Consider the following 15,401-nt stretch of genomic DNA (forward strand, 5'->3'; position numbering starts at 1 on the left):
GTGAAATCTTTCAAAATCCTGCCTTCCAGTTTTTTGAAATGTATAGTACATTATTGTTACCTGAAGCCATCCTACTGTGCAATTGTACACCAGAGCTTCTTGCTTCTATCTAACTATAATTTAATATCCATTGATCAAGTGAAACTATTATTAACTAATTTTTTATATTCTTATATATTAAAATCCATATGGTAGCTGGGCATGGTGGCACACACCTGTAATCCCAATGACTTAGGAGGCTGAGGCAGGAGGATCTTAAATTTGAGGCCAGTCTCAGCAATTTAGTGAGATCCCATGTCAAAGTAAAATATAAAAAGGATGGGATGTAGCTCAGTAATAAATCATCAATGTCCAGTATCAAAAGAAATCTATATGATGAGTTATTTTTTTTCTTGTGAATTCCCAGGACATAAAATATTTCCATACATGTATAGGAATGTGTGTTTAAACATATATAAATTTAGATATAGTCAGTCTCAAGAGTCAGGGCAGATATCCTTGGACAAAATTTGCACTTGAAAACAATATACATATTGTTAAAAAATTGAAGATTGGGTTGTCCTTGAACAGTTTTGATTGTCTTCAGGGAAAGCCTGAAGCAGATGCTTTATAGCAAGTAATGGTGTGGGAGAGAAGAAAGTGGAGATGGGTTTAAGTTGGCCTGGCCAGAGCACAATCAAGTTGCCAATGCCTGTGTTCTGTTTCCATGTGGTGAGAGCCAAATTAAAGATTCCTACTTGAGACAGTGTGGGACAAAAGTCTAGTTAGAGTCTTTGGAGAAGACTCCAACATTTAAGAGGAAATTTGATTTCATGGCTCAGTGCTGCTGATGAGGACAAAAATCAGGAACAAATGAGCAGATTATAAGCAATCAATGCAAAAAATATTTATTCATTTTAGGCCAGTATTTACATAGATGTTAATTGGTTTGGAATGGCTTGAAATGTAAATGGATATAGCTGAATTATAATAAAGTATCATATTTTGGTAGGCTAAACAAACAAACAAATCCCATTAATCTATCTCTCAGTAGGAATGGATATTTTACCCATTCACTTTAACATGTTATTTTGACAATATTAATCCACTGAGTCATGCAGATCCTCTGAATGTTAATACATTTCATTATATAATATATTTAAACCATCACATTTGTTAGTATCACTACTGGTCTTACCAGAAAAGTTTTGCTTAAAAGCTCAAATTTTATCTTCAGTAACACATACTGTCAGTTGTTTTCCTTAAAGTGATAGGCTCCCTCCATTCATTATTGAGAGCATCTCTGCCAAGTAACCAAGTCTGAATAACCATGGTTTGTCTGTCAGTTGTTCTTTCAAGTACACATGATGTGCCATGAAAAATAGGCCTATTGATCTCAAACCTCAAATAGCTCAGTGCTTTTCTTGAGATGACCATCACAATCAGCATGCAGCAGAAGTGCTTCCTGTTTTGTTATATAGATAATTAAAAAGATGCAAACTCAAGGGTCAAGATTTGATAAAATTAACAATTTTCCCTGATTTTATCAAAAGTCATGCTTAAAGTAAGAATGACTTTTTAAACAAATTTAAACTGGTAGTGTGTAGAGGTGCTGTGTAGAACGACTACTTGTTCAGATTGGTGCCAATGCTTTCATTAAGTCTAAGGTATCAGTAATTTTTTTGCAGTATTGCTTTTCTACTATTAGTGCAAATATCAATATGGTAAAAATAGCAAATAATGCTTCACTATTATTATGAAAACAGTTTTGCCCACTTAGATTCCCTAAAAGGATATGAGAGATCTTCAGACCACACTTTGAAAACCCTGATTCTCGAAGTCCTTTCCTTCAACAAATTTACAAACTCTCTTTAGATTGAAAAAAAAAACTAATAAACATAAGACAAATATTAAACACAAAGATATATCATTTTCATTGCATAACTGAGTATTGTAAGTTCTGAAAGGGTTTAGAGAAAAAGACTAGTGAAGGATGAAGAGTCAGGCTAGGCTTCTGGAATTGGTAGGGGAGAACATTTCAGTCATCATCTACATACACCCTCCTTTCCTTGTCTTCTTTGTCAATTCATGTCCCTTATCTATTTCAAAATTTAGTTTAAGTCTCATCATCTTTAGGAAAATATCCTTGATTAAACTCACCTCTGTCTAATTCCTTTTATGTTGTACCTACCCTACATTTATATAATCATTTACTTATGCATATGGAGGAAAATGTTTTATAACCAGCATTTAAAAAGAAACAGTCCTGATTTGTAACTTCTGCCTCTTTCTGTTGTGTAAATAGACTTCAACATAGAAATTATAACATATCAAGAATTTTCCACATTCCAGAAATCATTTTTTAATATTTTTAGTTGTTGATGTACCTTTATTATTTATTTATTTATATGTGGAGCTGAGGATCAAATCCAGTGCCTCACACATTCCAGGCAAGTGCTCTGCCACTGAGCCACAATCCCAGCTCCTCCAGAAATCTTAACAAATGACTCAAGCACATGGCTGGGAGTAATTACATGATTTCTACTTTACAACAAAGATAATGTCATCTATTCTTTTGGTATCTCTCAACTGCATCCAGTGTAGCCCAAAGCAGAAACTCAAATTGTTGAATGACTTATAGATGTTTCCAAAGATAAACAACTAGTATATCTAGCTAAAATCAAATAAATGATCTCCAAAGTCTTTTGGACAAGAACATTTCCTGTTTTTTGTACTGGGGATTGAACCTAGGGCACTTAACCCCTGAGCCACATCCCCAGCTATTTTTTTTATATTTTGTTTTGAGTTGCTTAGAGCTTCACTAAGTTGCTAAGTTAAGTTGCTTAACTTTGCTAAGTTGCTTTGAACTTGTGATCCTCTTACCTCAGCCTCCTGAGCTGCTGGAATTATAGACATGTGCAACCACACCCAGCTAAATTTTCTTTACTTTGTTTATTTATTTATAATGTGGTACTAGCGATTGAACCCAGTAACTCACACATGCTGAGTAAACACTCTACTACTGAGCCACAACCCAACCCATAAAATTCTAGTATTTTAAGACACTATAAAATCTGTATTCCTTCCAGATTTCATAAACTGCTTAAAAGACAATAAGATTGATTAGAAAGGCTATGTAGCATAATTTCTGGTCTTAGACTCAAGAGGGAATAAAGAGAATATTCATTGAGTACTTTTAAGATGCCACATTCTGTATCATACACTTTATTTACTAATCTCACTTAATGCTCATGCTAACCTTACTTATGCATTATATACAGTATAGCTATTTTGCTGTTTTCCTCCTATGCTATTTCTCTTTTATGATAATTTCTGGGGTTTCTCTAAAATTCTGTTCTTAGTTATACATTTCAGATACTACTACATCAAAAATTGTGGTGTACTGCAAACAACATGGGCTTTGGAATTAGATAAGAGAGGGTTTTGAATCCTAGCTCTGTTGTATGCTAGTATTAATATCTTTAGCAAATTTCTTAAGATCTTTGAACTTCATTTTAGATTTCTAGAGTGATAAGAATGATACTTACCTCATAGGGTATCCAAGGGACTGATTGAGAAAATTTATCTATCATGTCTAGTATAGCATCTGGTTCAATGTACTGTTACTGTCTCTTGTTTTTCCACCATCACAAAGCTTTTGAAAAACAAACTTTTGAATCACTGGGTTGATAGGTTCTTATTTTTGATTCTAGGGATAAATTTTTATGCCTTGGAGATAGTCTTGTTACCTGAGTTCCATTTCAGTCTCCAGACTTTCAATCTGCTTTGTAATAGAATCCTCTGACTCTGAAACTTGACCACGTGTTTCAGCAAGTGAAAATGTGCGCCTCTGTAAAGAAGAATAGTAGGTATGAGGGAGAAGTTCTAAAAGGAAAAATAATTCTCCAAAGCCATGAGGATTTCTTGGGAATGCATAATCTGATTATTGAGAACATTTTTTTCTTAAGGGCACTTACCCGGAGTTTAAGAGGAGGATTCTCCCCAGATTCCTTTTTTTCTTTGAGTTGAGCCACATCCTGAGCTAGGATCTTTCTATCTTCAAGAAGGTCATTTAGATGGCGTTTGGCTTCCTCAGTACTGACCATAACCTCAATTTCATTTCCAAGCCAATTCTAGAAGAAAAATCAGTGATGTCTTGGTTAGGGATGAGGAATCACTGATCCATGGGCAAGATTCAGTTCCAGATTTAATTTCATTTGGACAGAGCTCAAAGTAACTAGAAGTGAGATTTCTATTTCTATTACCTACATTTCACCAACAACACTTGTATGTCTCAAAGGGCATTAACAGCATTACCCCAAAAGATCTCAAGAAAGAGGCTTTCTACAGAAAGCATTTTCCCAGATATCCTAGTATTTCTATTGTCCTGTCTTTACTTTCTACATTTTCTCCTAAACATTTATTCTTTGCCTTTAACTACTCATGATATAGAACTGAAGACAATTTATCTGTCTAATCTATCTATCTTTACTCTTACAGTACTGGGGATTAAACCCAGGGATGCTTTACCACTGAGCACCCCACTTTTTTTGGTACCAGGAATTGAACCCAGGGGTGTTTAACCACCGAGTCACATCCCCAGACATTTTTATTTTATTTTATTTATTTATTTTACTTTGTGACAGGGTCTTGCTAAGTTCCTTAGGGCCTTGCTAAGTTGCTGAGGCTGATCTCAAACTTGTGATCCTCCTGCCTCAGTCTCCCAAGTCATTGGCATTACAGGTATGCACCACCATGCAAGGCCCTTATAATTTTTTTTTTTTTAATTTTAAGACAGGATCTCACTAAGTTAATAAGGTTTGCCATGAACTTGCAATCTTCCTGCCTCAGTCTTTCACATTGTTGGGATTTCAGGAGTCTGCCACCACACCTGACTCTAGTATCTATTCCATTTAATAATAGATATACAGTCTTACTTTTAAAGTACATTAAGGGGAATTTAAAGAAAGAAAACATAACTTGCTAAAATCACTTTTTTATTACTTATATTTTGAGACAGGGTCTTGCTCTACTGTCCACTCTTAAGTGATAATCTCAGCCAGCTTCTGAAGTAGCTGGGACTACAGGCACATACCACCACACCTGGTTCCTTAGTCACTTTTGTAAAACAGTAACCTTGGGGGTAGGGGTTGTGGTTCCGTGGTAGAGTGCTTGCCTAGCATGTGTGAGGCACTGGGTTTGATTCCCAGCACCACATATAAATAAATAAATAAAATAAAGGTCCATCTACAACTAAAAAATATTTTAAAAAATAAGTAACCTTAGGGGCTGAAGTGTATATCAGTGAAACAGCATCCTTAGTATGCATAAAGCTATGCATTTAATCTCCAGCATCAAAAAAAAAAAAAACCCAAAACAAAACAAACAGTACATATTCCTGAGAACATTTCCATCTTTGATGAAGATATACCATGCTAATCATAATCAAATTAAGCTGGCGTGGCCACATTCATATCAAATAAAGTAGGATTCTTATGAAATAATACTATCAGGGATTAAAATGATCATTTCATCATGACAAAGGAATCAATTTTTCAAAAGAGAACTTAATCCTTAATGTTTATGTATCTAATAACTAAGCACCAAAATCTGTGAAATAAAACCACATATAAATCAACAAAGAAGATAACAGAAGCAACTATATGCTGCCTATAAAAAAACATTTTTAAACTGAAGATACAAATAAGTTAAAATTAAAGGGGTAAAAAATACAAACCTTAACACTAGTCAAAAGTAGGCTGAAAGGGTTTATTAATATCAGAAAAAATAGATTTAGAATAAAGAATATTATCAGAGATAACAAAGTTCATTTTATAATAGTGAGGGGGTCAAGTAATCCTAAATGTCTATGCCCCTAATAACAGATCTCCAGTTTTGAGTATCTCATATAATTTATTGAATCCTGTATTGGAAACGAAAAACAAAATGACTGTATAGATACAGGAGCATGGGTGTTCTGTAGGCATGATGGAATATGAAAATATAAAACAACATCCAAAAAATGTTGGCAAGAGAGTACATATAGAGTATGGGTCATTTACATTTGTGATCACACGGCTATCTGAAAGCTGAAGCTTGCTGCTGCTGCCTAGCATCATAAAGAATATCCCACCGGAGCACTTGCCTAGCATGCATGAGGCCCTTAGTTCAATCCCCAGTACTACAAAACAGAAAAGTATCCTACTGTGTATCTCTAGCACCCTGAAAGTTAAAATCCAAAATTCAAAGTAGTTTCTACTGAATATATATCATTTTCATACAACTGAAAAATAAAGACTCCTAAGCTGAGTCAGGAACTGGTTATATTGCTGAATTCAACAAGACATAAAAAGAACAATATATCATGATCAAATGGAGTTTATCCAAGAAATTCAAGGCTGATACACATTTGAACATCATTCAAAATAATTCACCAAATCAAAGAATTAGAGACAAAATGTATTTGGCAAAATTTAGTATTGATTCATGGGGGCTGGTGGTATAGTGGTATAGTTTGCCCAGCATGTGTGAGACCCAGGGTTCTATCCCCAGCACAATGAAAAAAAATCCATTCATGATAAAACTTACAGCAGACCAATAATAGATAAGAATTTCCTTAAACGGCATCTGTGAAAAACCTATAGCTAACATCATACATTATGGTAAGAGACTGAATGCTTTCACCCTAAGATTAGGAAGAAGAGAAGCATGTCTACTCTCACTACACCTATTCAACATTATCCTGAAGGTCCTAGCAGGTGCAACCAGGCAAGTAAAATAATTAAAAGGCATACAGATTAGAAAGGAAGAAATAAAACTGCATTTACAAATGACATGATTGTCTACATGGAAAATCTCAAAAAACCTATGAAAAAGATAACAGAGTAATAAGTCATAGATAAAAGTTAAAATATAAAAGTGAATTGTATTTCTATATACCAGCACTGAGCAGCTTGATAAACAATTGGGCAGTTTCTTATGAAGTGAAGTATACACTTACCATATAACCCAGCATTCATACTCTTAGGTATTTACCCATGTGAAATGACTACCAATATTTACAGAGACCTGTGAGGTTTTTAATAGCAGATTTATTAATGTGATGATCAATTTTAAGTATCAAATTGACTGGATTAAGTTATACCTAGAAGAGGTAAAGCATTATTTTGGGGAATGTCTGTGAAGATGTTTCTATAGGAAACTGGTACGTGAGTAGCTGAACTAAGTGAGTAAGATCCACACTCAAAATGGGTAGGCACCATCCAATTGGCTAGTGTCTCAGACAGGAAAAAAAAGGCAGGGAAGAATCATTTCCTCTCTCTCTCTCCTGGAGGTGGGACATTCTTTTCCTGACTTTGGACATGAGGACTCCAGGCTCTGTGATCATTAACCATGGATTGAGAAGTTACACTACTGGCTTCCCTAATTCTGAGGCATTCAGACTTGGATGGAATCATGCTACAGGCATTCTTGAGTTTCCAGCTTGCAGATGATGAACTGTTGTGAAACTTCTTAGCCTCCATAATCATGTAAGCCAATTCCCCCAATAAATCCCCTCTCACATGTCTATAGCTAGCCTATTTGTTTTGTGTTTCTGGAAAACCCTAATACAATTTATATTTGTCAAAAAATGGGGGAAAAATGAACAAACTGTGGTACATCCATGCACTGGAATACTACTCAGAAAAGCAAATAAAATGTCACAAAGTACTGATACAAATAACATCACGGATGAATCTCAGATGCATTATACTAAGTGAAAGAAGCCATATTATGTTTCTATTTATGATGCTCATATGAGGGGAAAACAATAATTACAGTGTTTGCTAAGGGCCAGGAATATAGAAGTTGACTACAAAGAAGAAGAGAAGTTGTTTGGGGGATGTCTGTTCTGTATTTTGGTGGTAGTGGTGGTTACACAATGGCACACGTTGTCAAAACTCACAGATCTATACAACAAAAATTTTACTGTGTGTCAGTTATGCCTTAATAAAATAAGGGAAAAATCAGTGCCACTAACAGACTAAAAACAAATGAACCATAAGATCGTTTTAATGATACAGAAAATGTTTCTAAAAATTCCCATCACTTATTTGTGATTAAAACTTTAGCAAACCAGGAATATTTAGGAACTCCTTCAACCTGACAATGGACATATAAAAACCTATAGCTAATATCTTACTTAATGGTGAAAGATTAAATGCTTTTTCCCTAAGATTGGGAACAAATCAAGGGTGTCCCCTTTCACCTATTCTATCTGATATTGTATTGGAGGTTTTAGCAAGTGCAATAAGCATGAAAAGCACACAGATGGAAAAGAAAAAATAAAATTGCTCCTTTTTGCAGATGAAATGCTTGTTTAAGTAGAAAATCCTAAGAACTCTACAAAAAAGGTCTGAGAATCAACAGTTGTGTCCAAACAATGGAAAATGAAAATAAAAAATATGATTTACAATATAAATATATGAAAGATTTTGGGATATGTTTGATAAAAGATGTATGACATTTTACACCGAAAACTAAAATACTGCTGAGAAAGCAAAAACCTAAATAATTGAAAGATGTACCACAAAAGACTCAATATTCTCATGATGTCAACTCTCAAATTTTATTTATTACTAATCAAAATCTTAGAAGGTTTTTTTATTTGTAGAAATTGACAAACGGATTCAAAATTTATATGGAAATTCAGAGGACCTAGTTCTCCCCAAAATAATAACTTTGGGGGACTTATACTACCTGAACCCAGGACTTATTGTAAAGGACTGTATTAAAATATTTTGGTATTGGCTTAAAAGTAGGCATGTAGATAAACGGAACAGAAATATTTGTATGGACATTTAATTTCAGCAGAGATATTATGTCAAAATGAATCATATATCATGTAAAACTTAAAAATATACAACTTCTAGAAGAAAACTTAGGAAGAAACCTTAGTGACCATGGTTTTGGCTAAGATTTCTTTTTAAATTTTTTTTGTAGGTACTGGGGACTGAACCCAGGGGTACTCTATCATTGAACTGCATTCCCAGCCCTTTCAAATTTTTATTTTGAGACAGGGTCTTGCTGTTGCTGAGGCTGGCTTCCAACTTTCAATCCTCATACCTTAGCCTCTGAGGGGGATTATAAGTATGCATGAAAATGCCTCGCTAAAAATTCTTATATAGGGGCTGGGGTTATGGCTTAGTAGTAGAGTGCTTGCTTAGCATGTGCGAGGCCCTGGGTTCGATCCTCAGCACCACATAAAAATAAATAAACTAAAGGTATTAAAAAACTGAAATATTTAAAAAGCTATGCTATTTGAAAGACACTGTTCCAAAATGAAAAAGTAAGTCACAGCCTGGGAGAAAATAAAAAGCATGGAAGCCTTCTGTTGGATATATCTTAAATATATAAAGAATTCTAGCTTTGTAATAGGAAAAAAAGATAAATAATCCTATTTTTAAAATGGGGAAAATATTTGGACAGATACTTCCCAAATAAAATAGAGGCAATTAAACACATGAAAATATGCTTAGCATCATAAGTTATTATAAAAATGAAAATGAAAACCACAATGAGATACTACCATTCACCTACTAGAACAGCTACAAATTTGAAAGATTGACCATATGGGACCACACATGTACATAAATGTTCAGTGGTAGAGCACTTGCTAGCATGTACAAGGCCTAGGTTCAAACCCCAGCATGAGAAAAAATAAGTAAAAAAAAATGATTGACCTTGCACTGTGGGATTGTACATATGTGTGTGGGGGAGGGGGCGGGGGGAGGTGGTTTTAAAAAAGAAAAGATTGACAAGCATGGTGGTGCATGTCTGTAATCCCAGAGAGTGGGGAGGCTGAGGCAGGAGGATTTCAAGCTCAAAGCCAGCTGCGACAACTTAGTGAGGCACTTAGCAACTCAACAATATTTGCAATATTCCTCAAGAATATTGTAAAAACCCTGTCTCTAAATAAAATACAAAAAAGGGCTGGGGAACTGCTGCCTACACGGCTACCGCCTTTGCTGCCTTTGATTCAGCTGCTGCCAGCCTGAGGTCGCCTGGAGGTCTCTTTCTGAGTGCTGTGCTGCCACAGAAGAAACTGCTGCCCTAGATGCAACTGAAGCCGACATTGCTGCTGAACCCTAGAGATCATCTGGTGACGCTGCCCCCATAGCTGCAGTTGCAGCTGCCACTACTACTGACGTGCTGCCTGATAACCACCGCCACTGCCACTGCCACCACAGCCTACAGGACTTCTTCAGGGGAGACTCCAGGTTTGGTTGCATGTGGCTGAACCCATTTTAGGACACCAGCCAGGGCCTGGGGCCTGGGTGCCAGCAAGTTTACCACCACAAGAGCCTCTGTCTGGGGACTCCAGCTGGGACCTGCAGGTCCAGCGTGGAGTGCCTGCAGGTTTGGAGGAGCCTGGGGTCTTCCTGCTGAGAGTGCTGGTGGCCCTTGTCTTGCTGCTGCATCTCGGGGTTGCTCCTTTGCATGAGTATATCCCTGGTGCTCTCTCTGCAAGTAGGAGCAGCATTGAGATCTTGGGACTGCAGCATGGCTGATCCTGAGGTATCTGAAGCCCAGATCGGTGGGATAGAGATTGGGTTTGTGAGGGCTGATCTGGGTTTGGTGATCCAGAGGGACATCAGAGACAGGGCTGAGAAACTGTTGAACACTGACAGAGATAGTTCAATTTTCCAGAAAGATTTATTTTATTTTTTGATTCACTAATCTCTCCACCATATTTGGAACAGGATGTTTTTTATGCATCAGTGTGTGGAGGACAATGATATATGAATGGTGTTTTGCATTTTTATTATATTCTTACATCTTAAATTTTTTCTCTTTGTTCATATTCTTCCTCTCTTTTGTCTATTTTCTTTCCAATTTTTCTCCAACCAACAGCCATTCTCTTTTGGCTCCTCTTCCACTCTTCCCATGAATTTTTACTTGTAGCTTCTCTCTTCCTCCCTCGAGAATATTGCATACTGCATTACCTCTGTTTTCCCATCTACCATTTGAAATTGTAAATCATTTTAACAAATATTCTGTTTGTACTATAGATAGTTATTGAACTCATCATTTTAGTTTAATGTGGGAAAGCAGTAGATGCCTTAGTGGGAGCTATTAGGTTTAAAGCTATATATTGTGTATGCTGTAAGGCGAAGCACTGGAAACCTTCAAGGACACTATAGGTCTATAGGGTAGAATTTATCCTGCCTTAGATCCATACTTTTAGATGGGAAAACACACTAACAACATGAAAAAAAACAAAGGTATAAAGCACCCTAAACAAACCAAGATGTTTCAACAACAGAAGCCACTGATAACACAGTAGAAAAAAGTGTTCAAGAAGGATTTCAGATTGTATATAGTTAAATTGACATGTGAGGTAAAGGATAGATAAGGAGTAAAATCAAAGAAAAAATACAGGAAGTGAAAGACCACTTCAATAAAGAGTTAGAGATTGTGAAAAAAAAGCAGAAATCCTTGAAATGAAGGAATCAGTAAGCTAAATTATAAATTCAATAGAAAGTATCACTAACAGACTAGACCACTTGGAAGACAGGACTTCAGACAATGAACACAAAATATATAATATATTGAAAGTAGAGTTGAAAATGTGGAGAAGATGGTAAGAAGCCATGAATAGACATCTAAGAATTATGGGATAACATGAAAAGACTAAATTTAAGAGTTATGGGAATAGATGAAGGAGCAGATACAAACCAAAGGAATGCACAATCTTTTCAATAAAATAATAGTAGAAAATTCCCAAAACCTAAAGAATGGGATGGAAAATCAAATACAAGAGGCTTACAAGACCCCAAATGTGTAAAATTATAGCAGAACCACACCAAGACACATTATAATGAGAATGGCTAACACAGAGAATAAAGACAAAATCTTAAAGGCAGTGAGAGAAAAAAAAATCAAATTACATAATGGGGGAAACCAATTCTGATCTCAACTGATTTTTCAGCCCAGACCCTCAAAGCTAGGAGGTCATGGAATAAAAATTTCAAGCTCTGAAAGAAAACGGATGCCAACCAAGAATTTTATATCCAGCAAAATTAAGTTTCAGATTTGAAGATGAAATTAAAACATTCCATAATAAACGAAAATTAAAAGAAATTACAACTAGAAAGCCTACAGTACAGAGCATTCTCAACAAAATATTTCATGAGGATGAAGTGAAAAAAAAGTGAAAACCAGCAAAGGAAGGATCTACACTAAGGGACATTCAACCAAATGAGAAACTAAGACAAATCAAAAACCATAAATAAATCAATCAAATTGACAGGGAATACAAATCATATCTCAATAATAACCTTGAATATTAATGGCCTAAACTCATCAATCAAAAGACATAGACTGGCAGATTGCATTAAAAGTAAGTCCCAACAATATGCTGTCTTCCAGAGACTCACCTCATGGGCAAAGACATCCACAGGCTGAAGGTGAAAGGATGAGAAAAAAACATATCACTCATATGGATTCTGTAAATAAGCAGGGGTTTCCATTCTCATTTCAGATAAAGTAAACCCAAAATTAATCAGAAGAGACAAAGGAGGACATTTCATACATCTTAACGGAAGTATATATAAGCAGGACATAACAATTATAAATATTTATGCCCCAAACAATGGAGCATCTATGTACTTCAAACAAACCCTGCCAAATTTCAAGAGTCAGACAGACCACAATACAATAATACTGGGTGACTTTAACACAGTTCTCTCACTATTGAACAGATCTTCCAAACAAAAACTAAATAAGGAAACAATAGATAGAAATAAATAATATAATCAATAATTTAGACTTAACAGACATATATAGAATATTTCATCCATCAACAAGCAAATATACTTTCTTCTCAGCAGCACATGGCTCCTTCTTTAAAGTAGACCATATTTTATGCCACAAAGCAACTCTTAGTAAATACAAAAAAAAAAAAAAAAAAAAAAAAAAAAAAAAAAAACAGAGATAATACCTTGCATTCTATCAGACCACAATGGAATGAAATTTAGAAATCAATGAAAAAAAAAATAGAAGCTACTGTAACAAATGGAGACTAAATAATACACAATTGAATGATGAATGGATAGTAGAAGAAATCAAGGATGAAATTACAAATTAAACCAAAAGCAGAAGATAGGAAATAATTAAAATTAGAGCTGAAATTAATGAAATCGAAACAAAAGAAACAATTGAAAAAAATGACAAAACATAAAGTTTGTTCTTTGAAAAAATAAATAAAATTGACAGAGTCTTAGCCATGCTAACAAAGAGAAAGAGAGAGAAAACTCAAATTACTAAAATACAAGATGAAAAAGGAAATATCACAATAGACCTGTCTGATTTTGAAAATTTATACTCAAATAAATAGAAAATATTGAAGACATCAACAAATTTCTAGAGACATATGACCTACCCAAATTGAAGGAGGAGGTCATACATGCTTTAAACAGATCAATTTCAAATAATGAAATAGAAAATACCATCAAAAGCCTACCAACAAAGAAAAGCCCTGGACCAGATGAATTCTCAGCCAAGTTCTACAAGACTTACAAAGAAGAATTAACCAATACTCCTCAAAGTATTCCATGAAATAGAAAAGGAGGGAACCCTTCCAAACTCATTGTATGAGGTTAATATCACCCTGATACCAAAACCAGACAAAGATACATCAAGAAAAAAAACCTTCAGACCAATATCCCTGGTGACCATAGATGCAAAACTTCTCAATAAAATTCTGGTAAATTGCATACAAAAACATATTAAAAGATAGTGCACCACGATCAAGTGGGATTCATCCCAGGGATGCAGGGTTGGTTCAACATATGGAAATCAATACATGCAATTCATCATATTAACAGACTTAAAAACAAGAATCATATATGATCATCTCAATAGATGGAGAAAAGGCATTTGAAAAAAATACAGCACACCTTTATGTTCAAAACACTAAAAAACTAGGGATAGTAGGAACATACCTCAACATTGTAAAAGCTATGGGCAGCATCATTCTAAATAGAGAAAAATTGAAAGCATTCCTGTTAAAAACTGGAACAAAACAAGGATGTCCTCTTTTATCACTTCTATTCAACATCATCCTTGAAACTGTAACCATAGCAATTAGATAAAAGAAAGAAATTAAAGGGATAGGTAAAGAAGAACTCAAACTATTACTATTTGCTGGTAACATGATTCTATATCTAGAAGATCCAAAAAATTCGACCAGAAAACTTCTAGAACTAATAAATGAATTCAGCAAAGTAGCTAGATATAAAATCAACACCCATAAATCAAACACGTTCCTATACATCAGTGATGAATCCACTGAAAGAGAAATTAGGAAAACTACTCCATTCAAAATAACCTCAACCCCCCCCCCCAAAAAAAAAAAACATCTGGGAATCAATCTAACAAAAGAGGTAAAAGATCTCTACAATGAAAACTACAGAACACTAAAGAAAGAAATTGAAAAAAAACCTCAGAAGATGGAAAGAGTGCCCATGCTCCTAGATAGGTAGAATTAATATTGTCAAAATGGCCATACTACCAAAAGTATTATACTGATTTAATGCAATTCCTATTAAAATACCAATGTCATTCTTCATTGAAATAGAAAAAGCAATGATGAAATTGATTTGTAAAAATAAGAGACCCAGAATAGCTAAAGCAATCCTTAGCAAGAAAAGTGAAGCAGGAGGCATCACAATACCAGACTTTAAACTATACTATAGAGCTATGGTAACAAAAAATGGCATGGTATTGGCACCAAAATAGACTTGTAGACCAATGGTACAGAATAGAGAACACAGAGACAAACCCGTAAATATGGTTATCTCATACTAGACAAGGGTGCCAAAAGCATTCACTGGAGAAAAGATAGCCTATTTAGCAAATGGTGCTGGCAAAACTGGAAATCCATATGTAGCACAATGAAATTAAACCTCTCTCTCACCCTGCACAAAAATCAACTCAAAGTGGATCAAAGACTTAGGCACTGGAGCAGACACCCTGTGCCTATAGAAGAAAAAACAGGACCAAATCTTCACCACCTCAGCCTAGGATCTGACTTCCTTAGCAAGACTCCTAAAGCGCAAGAAGTAAAATCAAGAATGAATAATTGGGATGGATTCAAATTAAAGTTTCTTCTCAGCAAAGGAAACAATTAATAATGTGAGGAGAGAGCCTACAGATTGGGAGAAAATCTTTACCACATGCACCTCCAATAAAGCATTAATCTTTAGGATATTTAAATAACTCAAAAAACTTAACATCAAAGAAACAAATAACCCAATCAATAAACAGGCTAAGGAACTGAACAGACACTTCACAGAAGAAGAAATACAATTGATCAACAAATATATGAAAAAGTGTTCAACATCTCTAGCAATTAGAGAAATGCAAATCAAAACTACTTT

General features: G+C 35.0%; 1 protein-coding gene across 1 annotated transcript in view; it reads right to left on the reverse strand.

Moving 5' to 3' along the window:
• The window catches only part of KIF4A (kinesin family member 4A), a 137,858-nt gene that overhangs the window by 20,675 nt on the left and 101,782 nt on the right, over positions 1-15,401 (reverse strand). Inside the window, exons 21-22 of the mRNA XM_081278116.1 lie at positions 3,957-4,112; positions 3,729-3,829 (exon numbers count right to left, since the gene is read on the reverse strand). Coding sequence (XP_081134242.1) covers positions 3,729-3,829; positions 3,957-4,112 — 257 coding nt within the window. The remainder of the gene's footprint in view (positions 1-3,728; positions 3,830-3,956; positions 4,113-15,401) is intronic.

The sequence above is a fragment of the Spermophilus citellus genome (genome assembly GCF_964194105.1).
Source record: "Spermophilus citellus genome assembly, chromosome: X".
Lineage (NCBI taxonomy): Eukaryota > Metazoa > Chordata > Mammalia > Rodentia > Sciuridae > Spermophilus > Spermophilus citellus.